This window comes from Sesamum indicum, linkage group LG2 (genome assembly GCF_000512975.1).
Source record: "Sesamum indicum cultivar Zhongzhi No. 13 linkage group LG2, S_indicum_v1.0, whole genome shotgun sequence".
NCBI classification, from domain to species: domain Eukaryota; kingdom Viridiplantae; phylum Streptophyta; class Magnoliopsida; order Lamiales; family Pedaliaceae; genus Sesamum; species Sesamum indicum.
In genome coordinates this window covers 17,977,399-17,993,594 of record NC_026146.1, presented here as the reverse complement: position 1 = coordinate 17,993,594, position 16,196 = coordinate 17,977,399, and the positions used below count along the sequence as shown (strand labels likewise).

Sequence of the window (16,196 nt, the reverse complement as noted above, 5' to 3'; positions counted from 1 at the left end):
TTTGAACGAAAAAATTAAAAGGGGCGATTTTAAGTGAACCAATTTATATATCTAGAAGCTGAGGCCAATATTCAACAACAGTTATAAGCTCTTGAAGTCATCATTGATGGTGATGCTGATGCACACATCCTATTACGTCTCTCAATCTTTTTCCTCATTGCTTTGATTATTATATTTGTTTCTTTAATTTAATTACGTACCAATATTATTTTATATCCCATGCATAAGTTCATTCTTTTTTGCTTAACTTTTCCAATTTAAATAATTTCTTTCCAGGGAAAGTTAATAAAAACCCACCCTCAAAAATAATGCATGTAGAGCGGCGTACTATGTTGGTTTTAAAGCAGTGATTCACTAAAATAATCAGGAGTGGTGAAGAAAGAAGAATGGTTGCTGCTAGCTAGCTAGTAAGTTTGCTGTGGAAATGATGAAGAAGAGGGCCACAGGTGGGCGCAGGCTAAGCACGTGGGCATCTCCTTTCTTTCATTGCCTGCACGCTGCCATGGTGGCTTAATCACCAAAAACATCAATCCCCAAGACAAAAAGAAAAAAAAAAAAAAAAAGACCCCCAAAAAAAAAAAAAAAAAAAAAAAAAAAAGAACAGCCACCAGGAAATGATTGGCAGTTACTTGTGATCAGTACGAGAAACAACCTTAATAATTTTCAGGTAGAAAGGTCTCATGTTTGTTTATTCTGTCTTTCCTGAATTCAGTAACATATTCATGTTGGGAATGTTTTTGGTCAGGAATGGTCTACAGTTCCCTTTTCTTCTTTTACATTAAGGGGTCATGTGTTTAATTTGTTACACAAAATTTGACTTGTGTTTTAATGTTTTGATGGGATTGGTTGTGTCCCTTAGATTCTTTGATTTTCTTTCCATGTCCATGTCAATTTGGGTAGAGAACTTGACTGAAATGACAAGGATTTATGGGGTGGTTGATTTTCTTCAAACTTTCTTTTATCAGTGATGTATAAATTTTCATTAATCTTCTGCTACCTAGTCATCACATTCACATGATAGCAATCTCATACCTTTTCGAATATCTCTTAGGTTCTTGATTTTTCCTTATCCTTCGATGAGAGTTCTGCTGTCTTTTTCTGCTACAACTTAGAAGGTTTCTTCAAAAGGTATATGGTAGATTGAATTTCTGTTTTCGTTTTCGGATTCGTCAAGATTAGAGGAAATCGAGCTGACGAGGAGTGTACTAGTGGTGGACAGGTTCCAACAGTGAAGAAGTTATCGTTTTCGTTGTCTGAATTTGAAATGGTGTTTCACTTCTGGTGAATTCCACAGTTCAGTACAACGGTTTCAGAAATGAAGTTTATGAAACTTGGATCTCGGCCCGATACTTTCTACACCACCGAGGCTGTCAGGTAATTCTTATTGTCTTCTCCGGTCTGTTTTCTTTGTCAAGAATAAGGATTAAGTGCTCTTTGGCCACTTTTAGTTATAGCTGCAAGAATTCTAACATAAGCTGCTGTTTTCATTTGTTATTTGATGAAAAAAAGAGATGAGGGATGTTAATTGTGTACTTGATTATTTTCAGGTCTGTGTCATCAGAGGTTTCAAGTGATCTTATCATTCAAGTGAAAGGAAGCAGATATTTACTCCACAAGGTAACTTTTTTTCATTCTCATTTTCACTGTACAGAATTGTTGCACAAGAAGGGAAATTAATGGATGAGTTTGGCTGTTCACAATCACAGTTTCCTCTGCTATCCAAGTGCCTGCGCCTTCAGAAGCTATGTTCAGAAACCTCTGAATCCTCCCAACCCCAGTTAGTCCAACTCCATGATTTCCCTGGTGGCGTTGAGGCGTTTGAACTCTGTGCTAAGTTCTGCTACGGCATCACAATTACTCTCAGCGCCTACAACATCGTATCAATCAGATGTGCAGCAGAATACCTCCAAATGACCGAAGAAGCCGAGAAGGGCAACTTAATCTACAAGCTAGAAGTCTTCTTCAATTCTTGTATCCTTCATGGATGGAGGGACGTAATTGTGACTTTACAGAGCACCAAAGCTTTCCCTTTATGGTCCGAGGATCTTGGGATCACCGGCAGGTGTATTGAAGCTCTTGCTTCAAAGGTGCTATCTCATCCCTCGAAGGTGAGCTTGTCACACAGTTACTCTAGAAGAGGGGGAGACGACGTGTCGTGCAACGGGTCAGAGAGCCACCGTCATAAGCCCACCACGAATAAAGGCTGGTGGGGAGAAGATTTAGCAGAATTGGGAATTGATCTTTATTGGAGGACAATGATAGCAATAAAATCTGGTGGAAAGGTACCGACAAATCTCATAGGTGATGCATTGCGAATTTACGCATCCCAGTGGCTGCCCAACATATCAAAGTACATTGAGAAGCAAGACGAATCTGACAGTGAACTTGGGGAGGTGACAACAAGGCATAGGCTGATGCTGGAGTCAATTGTTAGCTTATTACCAGCAGAGAGAGGTTCAGTTTCTTGCAGTTTTCTGCTGAAATTACTCAAGGCAGCTAATATACTAAAAGCTTCTTCGTCAACAAAGACGGAATTGGCAAGAAGAATTGGGCTTCAGTTGGAGGAAGCCACAGTGGGTGACTTGTTAGTGCCTTTTCTGTCATCCACAAATGGGATGATATATGATGTCGATGTTGTAATGACTATATTAGAGGAGTTCATGTTACAGGGGCAGAGCCCTCCTACAAGCCCTCCGAGAAACAAGGGGAAATTCGAAAGGCAAAGATCTCGGTCAGCGGAAAACATTGACTTGGAGTTTCAAGAGAGAAGGAGATCATCTTCTGCATCACATAGCTGCAAACTCAAGGTGGCAAAGCTTGTGGATGCATATCTGCAAGAGATAGCCAAGGACAAGAATTTGCCTTTGTCAAAGTTCATTGCCATTGCAGAAGCCATTCCAGAATTCTCCAGGCTAGACCACGACGATCTCTACAAGGCTATCGACATTTACCTAAAGGTAGACCACGGAGAACTGATCGAATTTTTAGTTCATTGTTCCACCTTCATAATTGCCTCAATTTCTCGTTACCATAACATTGAAAAGTTTAAAACACAGAAATAAAATAAGTATGCAGCTGGTATATATCATTTTAGGCAGTAGTCACATCATATCCAAAGAATACCAACTTTCTTGACCTTCATAAGTGGTCTCAAATGGCTTAGTTGGTGACTAATCAGGATGTACCAACTGTCTCCACTTTGGATTAGAAAACCAAATTCCTACCTTTCCATAGTCAAATTATGTAATGAAAATTGAGAAAGTAATTATTTTAATGATATTCCAAATGATTCTACAGCTTGTTGGTATTAGTGGCTGCCCGTTGAGAAGTAGAAGAATTCTTATAGAGCTTTCGTTTGATTGACCATGCAGGGACATCTGGAGCTCAATAAGAGTGAGCGCAAACGCCTATGCCGAATCCTAGACTGCAAAAAGCTGTCCGTCGAAGCCTGCATGCACGCTGCACAAAACGAGATGCTCCCACTAAGAGTAGTAGTTCAAGTTCTCTTCTTTGAGCAAGCTCGGGCTGCAATGGCCGGTGGCGGCCAAGCAGCTGAGTTGCCAAGCAACATTAAGGCTCTATTAGCAGGACATAAGACTCAATCAAAGGCTACAGCCTCTACCATCCCATCGCAAGACCAGTGGAGTCTTTCAGGCTTGAAGTCACCAAAGTCTAATCTTTCCACCCTGAAAATGAAGCTGGCTGAAGACGATGGCTTAGACGATAATTTCCAGGATGAAACTCAAAAATCCTCAACCAAAACCAAGTCCGTAAGCATGATTCCCAACAGACCTAAAAGAATGTTCAGCAAGCTCTGGCCTATCAATAGAAGTGCAAGTGAAAAGAACTGAGAAAGTCTTTTTGTTCAAAATTTCGGGTTGGGGTGGTTATTTGTATCAGGGTAAATAATACTCTGCCTTCATTTTATTTTATTTTTTTCTACTTTATCCTAATTCTTGTGGAACTACTTGTAATAATTAGGAAAAGAAAATCCCTTATGATATACTGGTGTAACCTATGCTAATGAAAATAAGGAAACAGATATATTGACACAGGAGAGAAATTCTATTAGGAACCTCTTTCTGTGGAGGTGCACTTGTAAAATTGAATTGCAATAGCCAATCCGCTGATTATGTTTATATCTATAATGAGCTCTACTTCCAAAGATACACCTTAAAGTTCTAAGTTTTGATATATACGAATGTTTTAAGTCGTTCTTGACAATCCATTCAATGAAACATTCTACCTTGACAATGAATTTTTCATCTTTTCCTTCTTAGATTATAGATTGATGTTAAGCAGCTTCAAACAGAAAGACAAGTCGTCATAAATGAAGATAAGGATGCGAAGGATTACTTCATCTCCAGGGTCCCTCATACTGTCAGAGAATAAAGCACTCATACTGGAAATGACCTAAAGTTCGTAGCAAGCTGAGATCAAAGTTCCTGTTAAGTTCTGACAGTCTAAGCTTATGATTGAGTTGATGATTTAATTGTCATATTGTCTTGATAGGATCTCTGCAGTATGAAAACTGCCTCCATCACATCCCATCATGGATGAAATGACTGTAGAGTCCGTTACCCCCCCCCCTCCCAACCCCACCACCATTTGTCTGATTACTTATGAATACCACAACATTTGAAATTTTAGCTTGTCAGTAGATCAGTTCTGGTTCCCTGTATATCTTTTTTAAACAGCAATCAGTTTAAATCTTAACTTAATCAATCAGGTTCTTTTAGTGAAGAAAATAAGAATTAGATATGCACATCTCAACAACTTTATGCATAATTCACAATAATTCTGTTCCTTCCCTGTTGTTCATTTATGATTGCTTAAGTGGGCCTGTTTATTTACCAGACATGACCACATAAAAAATGCTCTATTTTAATCAGACATGAATGGTGAATTTCTTCGTCATCTAGTGCTGTCTGGTGTAATATTTAATGATTAAACGGGTAAATCAATAATATATGTACAAGAACAAAAGTCCAAGACTGATTAGACCAAAAGTAAAGACACAGCATGCTTGTTTTCATTTCGTATCATGTCTGATCATCCATATGATGACTAATCCTGATTCAGGTTTTCACACAAAGTCACCGTGCAAATGCTGATATCATTCATTTCCTTATCCAGCACAAATTAGTCAACAACGGTCAAATAAGATTTGCTCCAAACTTAATAAGATAACTGAACTGAAACGGCTCCAGAAACATAAACTGATACATATATAGGACTCATTGTCATACATATAGGTAATCAGAAGACAACCGCCCAGGAATCTTTCTTTCTAGCCCATCTCATATGCAGAAGGAAACTCCAAATATGACTTAGGACATCTCATGAACTTATATAAGAGCCATAAACTGATCATTTACAACAGTAAACACCATGAACGTGATATGATATCTGATCCATTGCTGTATGTTGTTATTACTGAGCGTTCACCGCATTATTAGCAACTTTAGACTGCGAGTCATGAGAGTCGATGCTCTTTGTCCTCTGGAGGCTTGGGGTGCGATGGAGCCGACAACGGAACGAGCCAGGATGGGTCGTTGGAGAGCATAAGCAGTTGTGCTTAGTAATACTTCCTTGCCTAGCAAGCCCACCAGAAGATACAGGCGATATGACTTCTGCAGCCTCATGGGATGGAACTTCCACCTTCATGTCTTTGCTGATCACTGCTTCATTATCCATTGCCTTTCTCTTTCTATCCTGAAATCTTAAAAAAACTGACACTGAACAACAGAATTATACAATGGAGAAGTTACAAAAAGAAAAGAAAGAAAGGTAGGTTTCAAAGATCATTCAAACTGAAAAAGCAAGCTGAATGACTGATTCTGGATTGTACCTTTTGGGGAGTAGTGGCTATGCAAGAACCAGGAAATCACTTGCTTGGAGATTTTGGGTTTGGTTTAAATAAGAGGAGTGGGATAGAAAAGGGATATGTGAATTATTTGGATGAGATAAGAAAGGTGGTGGGAAGTAGGAAAGCACTAAGTTTATAATTCCATGAAATTGAAAAAAGTTTACGGAAATCGAAAGGGTATAGATTATACCACGTCAAAAACAGTAATTTCAATCAATAATAGAAAATTTGATTTAATTAAGTATGATGACAGGACAGGAGCCCAATTTCAATGCGTCACGAGTATGATGATCAAGTTCTCAACTTTTCATACTTTATCAAATGCTTCAACCACTCTACTAAATATACATATACATATATACATCCAAAGAGAAAAACAGGAATCCCATTTGGATCTTTTTGCTTTTTCTTATCTTTGTTGAATTAATCATGAGAATAACATGGCGAATGGAGCACTTTTGGAGGGGTCCCACTTCCCATCCCTGGAGAAGACATTCTTGTTGGAGCTCAATGTTGGAGCTTGTCACTTCCCCTCATCACTAGTGAAGTTGCTTGGCACCTTGATTTTGGTCATATTCATCACTTAATGCATGATGAGTGGATTTTTTAAGTTTCTTGCTTCCACAAAATCAGATATATTAATTTCAATTTGGGCTTTCTAGTCATTAAAGTTTGGGCTCAGGATCCATTAAGATGTTAAGATTTGTATATATATGAATAGCCCACTGAACTGGGCCTTTGCTCCATTTCTAGCAAATTAAAGGAAACAGAGTATCAACTTTTGCAGCCTGTTCTCGTAACGTGTTTTTCGGTTCCGTTTACTTTATATTATTAGATTGGACCAACTGCAATAACTAAAGATGTCCTCTCAAGAATGAGGCTATTCAAATTCTACTACCAATTCACTTCAAACTGTACATTTTATCTAAATATCGTTGTTAAATATATTCAATATTAAATAATTGAGCAGTATATACATATATATATATATGATTCGACCGAGATCGCGGGACGCGCTTGTTATCGTCCCTGTCACTCTGTCGATCCCTTTATATCCTGAAAACAGCAAATATATATATACGGACGTATTTCAAATTGTTCTCTCCCTTCCGCTTTTTTCTCGAGTATTGTTGCTGCAAGGCGTTTCATCTTCGCGTGTATTTCTTCCTCTAGCTGGCTGTTTCTTCCTCAACTCTTCTTCTTGAGTTCGTCTATTTGCTTTCCTAACTGGGCTATTTGCTTACTAACATTATCCACCTCAGCTCGAGATATGGCTGGTCCCCTGGGACGACTTAAAGCCCTGCTACTGGATCCCACATCAGAGGGCTGCGGGCCCCTCCTATTCGCCCCCGGTCTACTCATTCCTTCATTGTCTTGCACCTCGACTCTTTCCTGAAACAACCTTTTTCCCGCTATTTCCTTTTCTAAAGGAGTTGCCGTTCTTCTCTCATAGGCTACCAAGGCCTTCCTCCCTGCTTCTTCCATCATTTGTTGTAATTCCCGTCGTGTCAGTTGCACGGTTCCCTCCCGATCAGTCATGGGAGTGTCCATTTCTTGCCTTGATAAATGTACAACGGGTGCTTGATCTTCTGCAGGCGTCTCCATTTCTCAAACGCGTTCCAATCCGTCACCTGACGTTCCCACAGACGGCGCCAAATGATCCGACCGAGATCGCGGGTCGCGCTTGTTATCGTCCCTGTCACTCTGTCGAACCCTTTATATCCTGAAAACAGAACAAGCGTTACCTAGCCGGGTTTGGTACCGGCGTAGATACTCCGACGCTCAAGTCAGTATAGAGAATTTTATCCGGTAAAAGAAATACTAAAGAATATGAAAAGTGAAATATGAAAGCCAGACCAACCTCTTTTTTCTCTCTTCCTTCTTCTTTTTATACTGATCCCTTTTCGTGTCCTCTGCACGATCCTAATACCCGCTTCCATGACAGGTCATCTCGCGATCGTGGCCCACCTTTTTCGGGTATAAGATTGCCCTTAACCGTTTCTGAGATTATCCACGTGAGTGATAGGTTTAATCTCTCTTTTTACGCCTTTGTCTCTACCTTTCATACTAAGAGTATATTAGTCTTTTATTATTTCCCTCCATCAATATATATATATTAAAATTAATGTACAAAAATGCATATATTATAGTAAAGATATTTTCACAAAAATCATTATTGATAAATTCCACGTTATTACATTGTCATTTAGCATGTGTCATTATTTGTGTAACGCCTGATATATAAATTAAATATATTTTTTTTATCACTAATATTTTATTGAAAGTTCACACTATTATAAGATCATAAAATATTATCATTAAATATTTGTAATTTATTTTTTATTAATATATATGTGTGTGTTCATGAGAGAGCATGGGATGGATGCGAGATGCGGCCATCTCACTACAAAGTAGTACATTTATATATTATGGGAGAAGTTGCATTAATAAGGACGTAACATAACAATAAGTCCAACATTTCGACTTGATTAAATTATAATGGCCCAACCCTTTTAATTGCTGTTAATTGTTCGTATTTTTATTTCCAGTTTTCAATTAAAAATATGTATTTTTAATTTTATATAGGATTTTTCATTTGAAATATTAATAAATTTGAATTAGTTAATAAGATTATATTTTATATCGATCCGTCTTGTCAAATATATATATTTTCATTGAAAATATGTATAAACAAGTATATTTTTACTTTAAATACTTTTTCAAAAATTAAATATTTGAAAATGAAAACACAAACAAAGAGGAGTGTTAAATTAAGCTATGATGCCTTTAAAAACATACTATACACTCCCTAATTCCTTCTTCTACGGTTTGATATTAACTATACATGAATGTACTACTCTTTTTACACTAAAAAAAGATTATTATTCCCTATATTAAGCATGAATATTGATTAAAAACTATAATAAATCGATGTAAAAATATAGATTTTAAATCGTAATGAATCAATATTTGAGATGTTATTAACTGTCATCAAAGTATTTTGCAATGATCCATTGATATAACAAAAATATTTGTCCGACTAATATTTTGCCCCTATTTGTAATACAATAGCCAGTAATTGTTGTAAAATTGTGATTAATTAAAATTTAGCCATAATTTTTAACTTTTATAATAACAATTAATCATGATATATATATATATGTCTTCATATAGTGTTGATCTTTGATGCCATAAGTACAAAGGTCCATCTAGTTACACTATCAAAAAATATAATATTAGTGAAGAGACGTTAAGTGATAATTTTAACATTATCATTAAAAATATATATTGAATAATAATAATTTTAATCTTATCATTATACAATTATTAGTAACCTGAGTTGTGCTAAATAGATAACTAGTGACAACTTTATAATAACATAAATATAATGATAATAAATAATTATTATCGTTAGATTCTCTCTTTACATGTATCATTAATTATTTTTAATAACAACTTAATACATAATATTTTGTCACAAATTCTTGTTGGTGATCATTTTACAAAATAATCATTATTATTAAAACTTTGAAATTTATAATCGTGATAAATTAAAAAATTATTATTAATAAATATATATAATTAGTAACAATATTAAAATTATCCCTCATTTTGTTTTGGGTGGTTAATATTCAACACATACTGATCAATTGCAATGAAAATTTTCCATTTGATCATGATTTAGTGGAACTCAAGCTAATAATGTTATGTACGTTTTATATGTATGAGTAATATATGTACAATTATATATAAAAAATAAAAGAAGTAGCTAGGTAGCTAGTACAATATCATTTATTATTGCATTGATGAGTTGAGTTTTTGTAAAACATTTTCCAGGATAACGTGTGCACAAAAAGCTGGAGGAGAACAGCTTTCTTCATCAAATCGAAGGTCAACTCAAGAAAACTGCCCCAAAACCCAAACCACATAAAGTAGCAACCTTTTTCTGCCATCATCAAAGGATCTAAACCAAAAGCAAATCTCATTCCTCAATCAAATCTCCATCACTTTGAACAAAACCAGAAAAACATCTCACATTCTTCCCAACCACATTAATTAATTAAGATTAATTGTGAAATACTAGAATGTAATTCTACATATATGCACTGAAATAAACTAGTTCAGTTCTGATTATATATAATCATAATTAGTTTAGTTAATAAACCAGAAGATACACAGAATTTGAGCTGTAATCTACGGGAGGAGGCACGTCATCCTTATTTTTCTCCAGCTAACAATTTTGGACCTCCTTAAAACCAAAATTCTGTAATCTTAACAAAAGAAAGGTAAAAACTGTTAGATTCTTGCAAGTGAAGAAGCTTAATTTTCACCAGGTTAAGTTGAAGCATTCTGCAGCTGCAAAAACACTTAGAGCTTCCTGATAATGGGATATGTCTCCAAGTATCCCGTTTGATGAATTAATCTGATCAATATTAGACCCCTGAAATTCATTTTCAACACCGAAGAGATTGCCACCAGTACTCAAACTTTCAAATTGTTGAGCAGCTTCGTAATTAGCAGTAGAGAAACCTTGATATTCATACCCATAACCCCTGTCACCCTTCACTTGCTTCTGTTCAGCGGCCGGTGCCGGAGGAGCAAATGAGTCCACCGTAGACCGCGGTGGTTCAGCCTTCCGCTCCGCCTTGCAATTAGGGAAAAACCCATTTAAGACTTCTTGCAATAACCCTGAACCAGACCTCTCAGTAAGGAAAAAATCGAAGCAGTGATCGGCTTTGTCAGTGGAAGCAGCGCTTGTTAAAACCAGCTCAGAACTGTTGTTTTCAAGACCCTCTGATGAGCTTATAGAAGAACTGTTGAAGCTGATTTCAGAATCTATGGCGGTGTTCATGCAAGTTGGTTGACAAGTGGCGTTGCATGAAAGATCAACCAAAGAAGAAGACCCCATGAACGCATTCTGAGTTGAGGAACAAGAATTGCTCAGAAAGTACGGAGGCATTTTTTCATGTAAAGCCGACCAGTTACTATAGTCACGAAGCAGAAGCATGTTGTTAGGAGAGTTAAAGGAAGATCCATCAAAATCAAGATTAGGGTTTGAGAGAGGCGAAGATGAAACCAACTGGCGAGAACCCAATATGGAGGAGGGCTGAGATGATTTCCCATGGTTGAAAGAAGGGACGTGATTTTCAGAGGCAGGTTGTGTGGGAGAAGTAGGGTATACAAAGTTTGTTCTCGCCTTAACACCACGCATAGCCCGGGCAGCACAGTCATAAGCACACGCCGCCTCCTCCGCCGTGTCAAAGGTGCCGAGCCACCGCCTTTCTTTCGTCTGAGGGTCTCTGATCTCCGCCGCGTACCTGCCCCAGGGACGGCGCCGGACGCCTCGGTATCTCATGCTGCCACCACCTGAGGGTGCGGAACCGTCTTTCAGGGACCTCTTGTTCGTGGAGCACCGCTTTGGGACGGCGGTGGTTGGCTGAAGAAGAGGGTCTGAGTCAGTTGTGAGAGTGCCGTTAAGCCTTCTCAAAGCTTCTTCCATCCTTGATTTAGTTGTAATAATCAGTAGTTAGTTAAGATTAACAGAAAACGCAGTGAAGAAGGTCGGAATTAGTGCATGAGAATTATATGGTGGTGGAGAAATGATTGAGTCTGTGAAATGAAGCGTAGGCTGATGTTGTATTTATAAGAAGAAACTAACTCCATTTAAGAGAGAGAGAGAGAGGGAGAAATTGTGCAGAATAATTATAATATAGGTTTCGTATATTTTGTAATATGAGTTATTTAAATAATAAGATAAAAATAAAGGTTTTAATTAAATGAAAATGTATTTATTCAGATTGTTTGAAATGAATTAGTATCGAATTCTTGTATTAAAAATGGATTTTTATTTAAATGTATTCAACTGTTTATGTAATCTAATAATTAAAAATAAATGAGACCTAAATATTTATTTAATTTTTGGCACTGGCCTAATGGCAGCTGTATTATTTTCTTCAAGGTTTCTCCCTCTCTAATATATCAAACACTTTTCAAGAATTATTAATTAGTCTTTGAATTGTTATTAATTAATCAAATTATATAATTTATTCCAACTAATCGTGCTTTTAATTTTTTTCTCAAACTCAAATTTTAATTTAATTATTTAATACACATGCAATTAATGAATTAATATGGCTTGTGAGTGTGTGAAGTAAACTGAGCCCAAATTTAAATTTAAGAAGAAAATAAAAATGAAAGGGGTCAGCATCAAAATGTCTGAATCCCAACATGAAACAAAAGAAACGTGATTTTCGGGCTACCAAGATGAAAGGAGACCAAATGCGATTCTGTTCTATGCTCACTTTTTCTAACCTTCCTCTGCAATCTGCATTATCATTACAACGGCGGCGCTCAGATTTTGTCTCTCCTTTTGCTCTATTCAATTATTTTATTATTTTCTCTTTTGCCATTTTACATCCACTTTAATGCATTTTTAATAGGTAAAATATTTTCATAATGTTTGGATCCATTTTTTTAGTGTTTTATCGTATTTTATAGGGATAGAGAGAAAAAAATAAAAATAAATAAGTATGTGTTAGAGATAGTATTTTCCATAAAATACTAATTGACCAGGCTTAAGAGGTAGGCCAATGTAAGCTGGAGGTAGGTTGTAAAACGAAATTTCAATCCCTCAATTTGTGTAATAATGAATTAATTTCATGCATTTTTACATGATAATAATTGATTAGTTTATATAGATATCCAATTAAGCACAAAAATATATAATTATTGAGCACATAAGTCTTGTTTCCTATGTATATAACTCGTGTCGTGTCCAAATTGGATAAGCATAGATGGTCCTAATAAAGCTAGGCCCATGTATACTTAACTGTTAATTTCTAATGGTCCTACCTATTCATATAGTTAATAAATGAGGTGATTATATATAATTCACTCCTAATGATAACCCACTACCATCACATCTACTACGCCTAACTGTATAATTAATATTTCACAAAATCCATCAAATTAAATAATGTTGATAATTAAAGAAGCAAATATAATAGGAATGAAAATCATAAAAAAAATATAGAGCAAGAAGATTGGGTGGAATGGAAAGCTAATAAATGGATGGGATGGTGGGTATTGAGCAGCTATTCAAGTTTTTGCATGTGTGAGTGTATATATGTCAGGTAATGTGTGTGTCCTTGCTTGGCAAATAAAGATTTTGTTTCTTGACGACGTCAATTTGATTTTAATTCATCTGCGCATGCGCTTTTGTTTCTTAATTTTAAGGCTGCTCAAGTAACCATGTTCATGTTCATGTTCGTGTGCGGAGGGGTTTGTTAATTTCTTACCACATTAATTTCCGACCTTATAATCACATCTATAAATGTCTGAACCTACCTATAGTTATAGCCGTTGTGAGGGAGGGAGAGACAGAGAGAGGGACACAGTGGAGGCCTGCACTTCAGATTGCGGCTACCCTGCTCTGCCTGTCCCATCTTTGACTTTTTTCTATTTCCTTTTTATTTTATTTTACTTTTTTTTTTTGGTTGAGAAGTCAAATTTCATGGTTTGCATGACAAAACATGAATTGGGTAGAAGGGCTGGTAGATGTTTTATTTACTCATGGAAGCAATTTAGCTGAATTTATTATTATAAATTCATATATATATCTATATATATATTGGTTAATTAAAAGGGGACGGGAAGCGAAGAAGCGTGCATGACTGCGCACCTGTATTGTCTCAACTTTATTGCACACAATTTTGTAGAGGTAATCATACCCTACCCTCCCCCTCACCCCCCTACGTCCCCTTTGCTACTACAAATCCCCACACTACATATATATATATATATAATTCAACGTAAATCCAACATCATAACATAAGACTACTGCACAACCACTTCCCTCCTTCCACAATCCAAACTACAAATCATCAATATATATAATCTTAAAATAATTAACTACTTAGATTATTGACAAAATAGGAAATAATTAAAATACCTCTAATATTATCTACTTTTCATTAAATGACCATTTGATGTTTTCATTAATATGTCCTGTCGCATGAATATTGTTGAACATCATCATGATTTCTGGAGGTACCAACCATTTTTCAAAAATTAGTTGGAGTAGTTGTTTGGATAAGCAGATTATTATTCTACAGATTTTTCTGTGTTTATGTTTCATGTATGGTATAACAAAGCATGGGTAACTGTTCAATGGGCCGGTTTAAGAAAAGAAGGCCGAACAACCCTTAATCATTAGTTTTAGGTTTGATGTCTATGAAGTCATCTTCAGTAGTACTTAGACATATACATATATATATGGGCTTCAACTTATTTGGTTTTGCTGCTAAAAACATATTCCAAACCTCAGTTTGTCCTTTACAAGCATCAAAAAGGAGACAGATTAAGCTAATTTAGACATGAAATAGAGACACCAATTTTGCAGGAGTTGGACTTCATCATCTGCTCATTACCTCAACTGATACCTTGAACCACCTTTCTAGGATCCAACTGACCGCTACAATAGCTTGAAGACACAGTCCCAATCTCTTGAAATCCTCTCCAAACTTGGAAAGGTTTCAGGACTATTGGTTTCTCAAACACACCTGAATCCACTGACAGCATCATTTTGTAGTCATCTCCAACGTTTGCCGCCACACTCTTGCTAGCTTTGTCCCATGGATTCCACACTCCTGCATGCAATGATTCATGTTTTGATTACGTAATAGCAACTTAAACAACAGCGAAACACGGATGGGGTATCAGGAAATTCGGTAGTGCTGACCAGCGTCCGGGAGGTCTTGTTTGCGCACCACAAACGTTCTCTTCTTTCCATGGTCTATGATTGCAATTTTTGGTGGTGTGTTTAGATAGGTCCGGTTAACCTAGGAATAACATCCTTTCATTAGCCAAACACGGTGATTTTTTATTGACAAACTGGGAATTTGAAGATTTACTTCAGATACTTCACGTTTCAGGCTTAGTACAATCTGCAATAACTTCCTACCTCGCTATCAAAAGTAAGAGCATCTGCTTGCTCGGTGAACCTCTGTTTATGCTGCATGTTATCCAAGTAATCAAGCGTCTCCAGGCCTTCAACCCGAACCTCACTGGGGATGCATACAACGTGAATCAACATTTACAACCATATGGATAAGAAAAGAACAAATAGAAAGATATCGATCAAGAAACCTGATATCAGATACTGATAAGTAATTGCGGATTGCAAATGTAAATGAAAATGACTTATCGCCAGCGTTCCTCACTGAAGGCATTAGGGTGAGCTTTCCTGGACTAAGAGATATGTTAAGCCGCAGCTCAAATCTGCGCAAAAGTCATATATAAATTTGAGAAAGAGATCTGGTAAGGGGATATTGGCCCTTATGCATTCGATGCTCCGAGTGATCAAAAGCTGCTGATAAATGATAATACCTACAAGGCCAAATTTTGGGATCTTTGTCGAAAGGTTTTAAGATGAGATTTGCAGATGTTTGGCTACGATTGTGAGCCTGATCTAGAGGGTATTCCTCTAATGACCATAGCCTGTGTCTTTGGTATTCATGCTGCTCAAATGGCCCCAAACTACTGGCCTGTGAACATTGTTTTAGATATAAATTTTCTCTCTAGGCATCAGTGAATAAATCAAGAAAGTAAGATTAAGAGAGGGCATTCTCCTCTGATCTTACCTGAGGAAAGCAAATGGATATTCCACCTAAGATGGCCATTGCTGATCTGCCGGTATTCTGAAGTGAGACAAGGAAAGCATTTGAATCCACGCAATCAAAATTCTTCAATCATACCACAGAAGTCATTTCACATTGAATTTTCAGCAAGAGCATGCACGGATTAATGCCTATTGGTGCACCTAAAAGTTCTTTCTGTAGAATAGTTATTCAAATATGTAAAAAGAGCCAAAACGTTCCATGTTTTTTAAGCTTTCTCGGGGGTTTTCTGACACACAATCAATCAAACATTTAGAAGCCAATCTTTATTACTGTATTCAGTTGCCACATATAAAGCCCATAAATTGCTAATTTCATATTGTCAGATCACATACCTTGCTTCTGACAAACAGAAGCTCTTCTCCTCGATCGTTCTTCCAAGATACTACTTGTCCACCTTGCAGTAGCACCTGGATGATTCATCAGATTCAGGGAAAAAGAGACAGGACCAGAAGCAGAGTCAGTAATCCTATGAACTAACATAGTGATTTTCTTGGACTAAGGCTAATGTACTGCGCATCAGGACAATCTCAACATAAAAAATGATCATGTCTGTCAAAATTGAAAATAAGACTGCCAAAGGATAAAGAAACTAAAACTGATCAACAAGAACAAAAGTAAATTAATGGAGTGTAGTGTGTGAGGGAAAG

The 16,196-nt window shown here is 36.6% G+C and overlaps 4 protein-coding genes across 10 annotated transcripts in view; 1 reads left to right on the top strand and 3 right to left on the bottom strand.

The window, feature by feature from the left end:
* Positions 105 to 4,057, top strand: LOC105156647 (BTB/POZ domain-containing protein At1g67900). Of its 5 annotated transcripts, XM_020691983.1 has the most exons (6): positions 105 to 667; positions 1,052 to 1,128; positions 1,220 to 1,374; positions 1,548 to 1,617; positions 1,707 to 2,957; positions 3,372 to 4,057. In XM_020691983.1, exons 3-6 carry the CDS (start codon positions 1,316 to 1,318, stop codon positions 3,849 to 3,851), a joined length of 1,860 nt encoding a protein of 619 aa, XP_020547642.1. In that variant the 5' UTR covers positions 105 to 667; positions 1,052 to 1,128; positions 1,220 to 1,315; the 3' UTR covers positions 3,852 to 4,057. The 5 variants fall into 5 exon arrangements, with proteins under 5 accessions (XP_020547642.1, XP_011071147.1, XP_020547640.1 ...); XM_011072845.2 differs by lacking the exon at positions 1,052 to 1,128 and having other exon boundaries at positions 1,175 to 1,374; XM_020691981.1 differs by having other exon boundaries at positions 1,052 to 1,374.
* LOC105156646 lies at positions 5,167 to 6,009 on the bottom strand. Of its 3 annotated transcripts, none has more exons than XM_011072842.2 (2): positions 5,852 to 6,009; positions 5,167 to 5,715 (listed from the first exon to the last, which is right to left on the bottom strand). In XM_011072842.2, exon 2 carries the CDS (start codon positions 5,695 to 5,697, stop codon positions 5,434 to 5,436), a length of 264 nt encoding a protein of 87 aa, XP_011071144.1. In that variant the 5' UTR covers positions 5,698 to 5,715; positions 5,852 to 6,009; the 3' UTR covers positions 5,167 to 5,433. The 3 variants fall into 3 exon arrangements, with proteins under 3 accessions (XP_011071144.1, XP_011071146.1, XP_020554462.1); XM_011072844.2 differs by having other exon boundaries at positions 5,167 to 5,722; positions 5,852 to 5,988; XM_020698803.1 differs by having other exon boundaries at positions 5,167 to 5,738; positions 5,852 to 5,979.
* On the bottom strand, positions 10,197 to 11,493 carry LOC105156779 (ethylene-responsive transcription factor ESR2-like). The gene has a single exon (XM_011072997.2). It carries the CDS (start codon positions 11,367 to 11,369, stop codon positions 10,197 to 10,199), a length of 1,173 nt encoding a protein of 390 aa, XP_011071299.1. The 5' UTR covers positions 11,370 to 11,493.
* The window catches only part of LOC105156645 (putative glucose-6-phosphate 1-epimerase), a 2,760-nt gene continuing 614 nt past the window's right edge, over positions 14,051 to 16,196 (bottom strand). The window contains exons 3-9 of the mRNA XM_011072841.2: positions 15,882 to 15,964; positions 15,511 to 15,567; positions 15,257 to 15,414; positions 15,017 to 15,148; positions 14,832 to 14,934; positions 14,610 to 14,709; positions 14,051 to 14,517 (exon numbers count right to left, since the gene is read on the bottom strand). Coding sequence (XP_011071143.1) covers positions 14,300 to 14,517; positions 14,610 to 14,709; positions 14,832 to 14,934; positions 15,017 to 15,148; positions 15,257 to 15,414; positions 15,511 to 15,567; positions 15,882 to 15,964 — 851 coding nt within the window. The 3' untranslated portion in view covers positions 14,051 to 14,299. The remainder of the gene's footprint in view (positions 14,518 to 14,609; positions 14,710 to 14,831; positions 14,935 to 15,016; positions 15,149 to 15,256; positions 15,415 to 15,510; positions 15,568 to 15,881; positions 15,965 to 16,196) is intronic.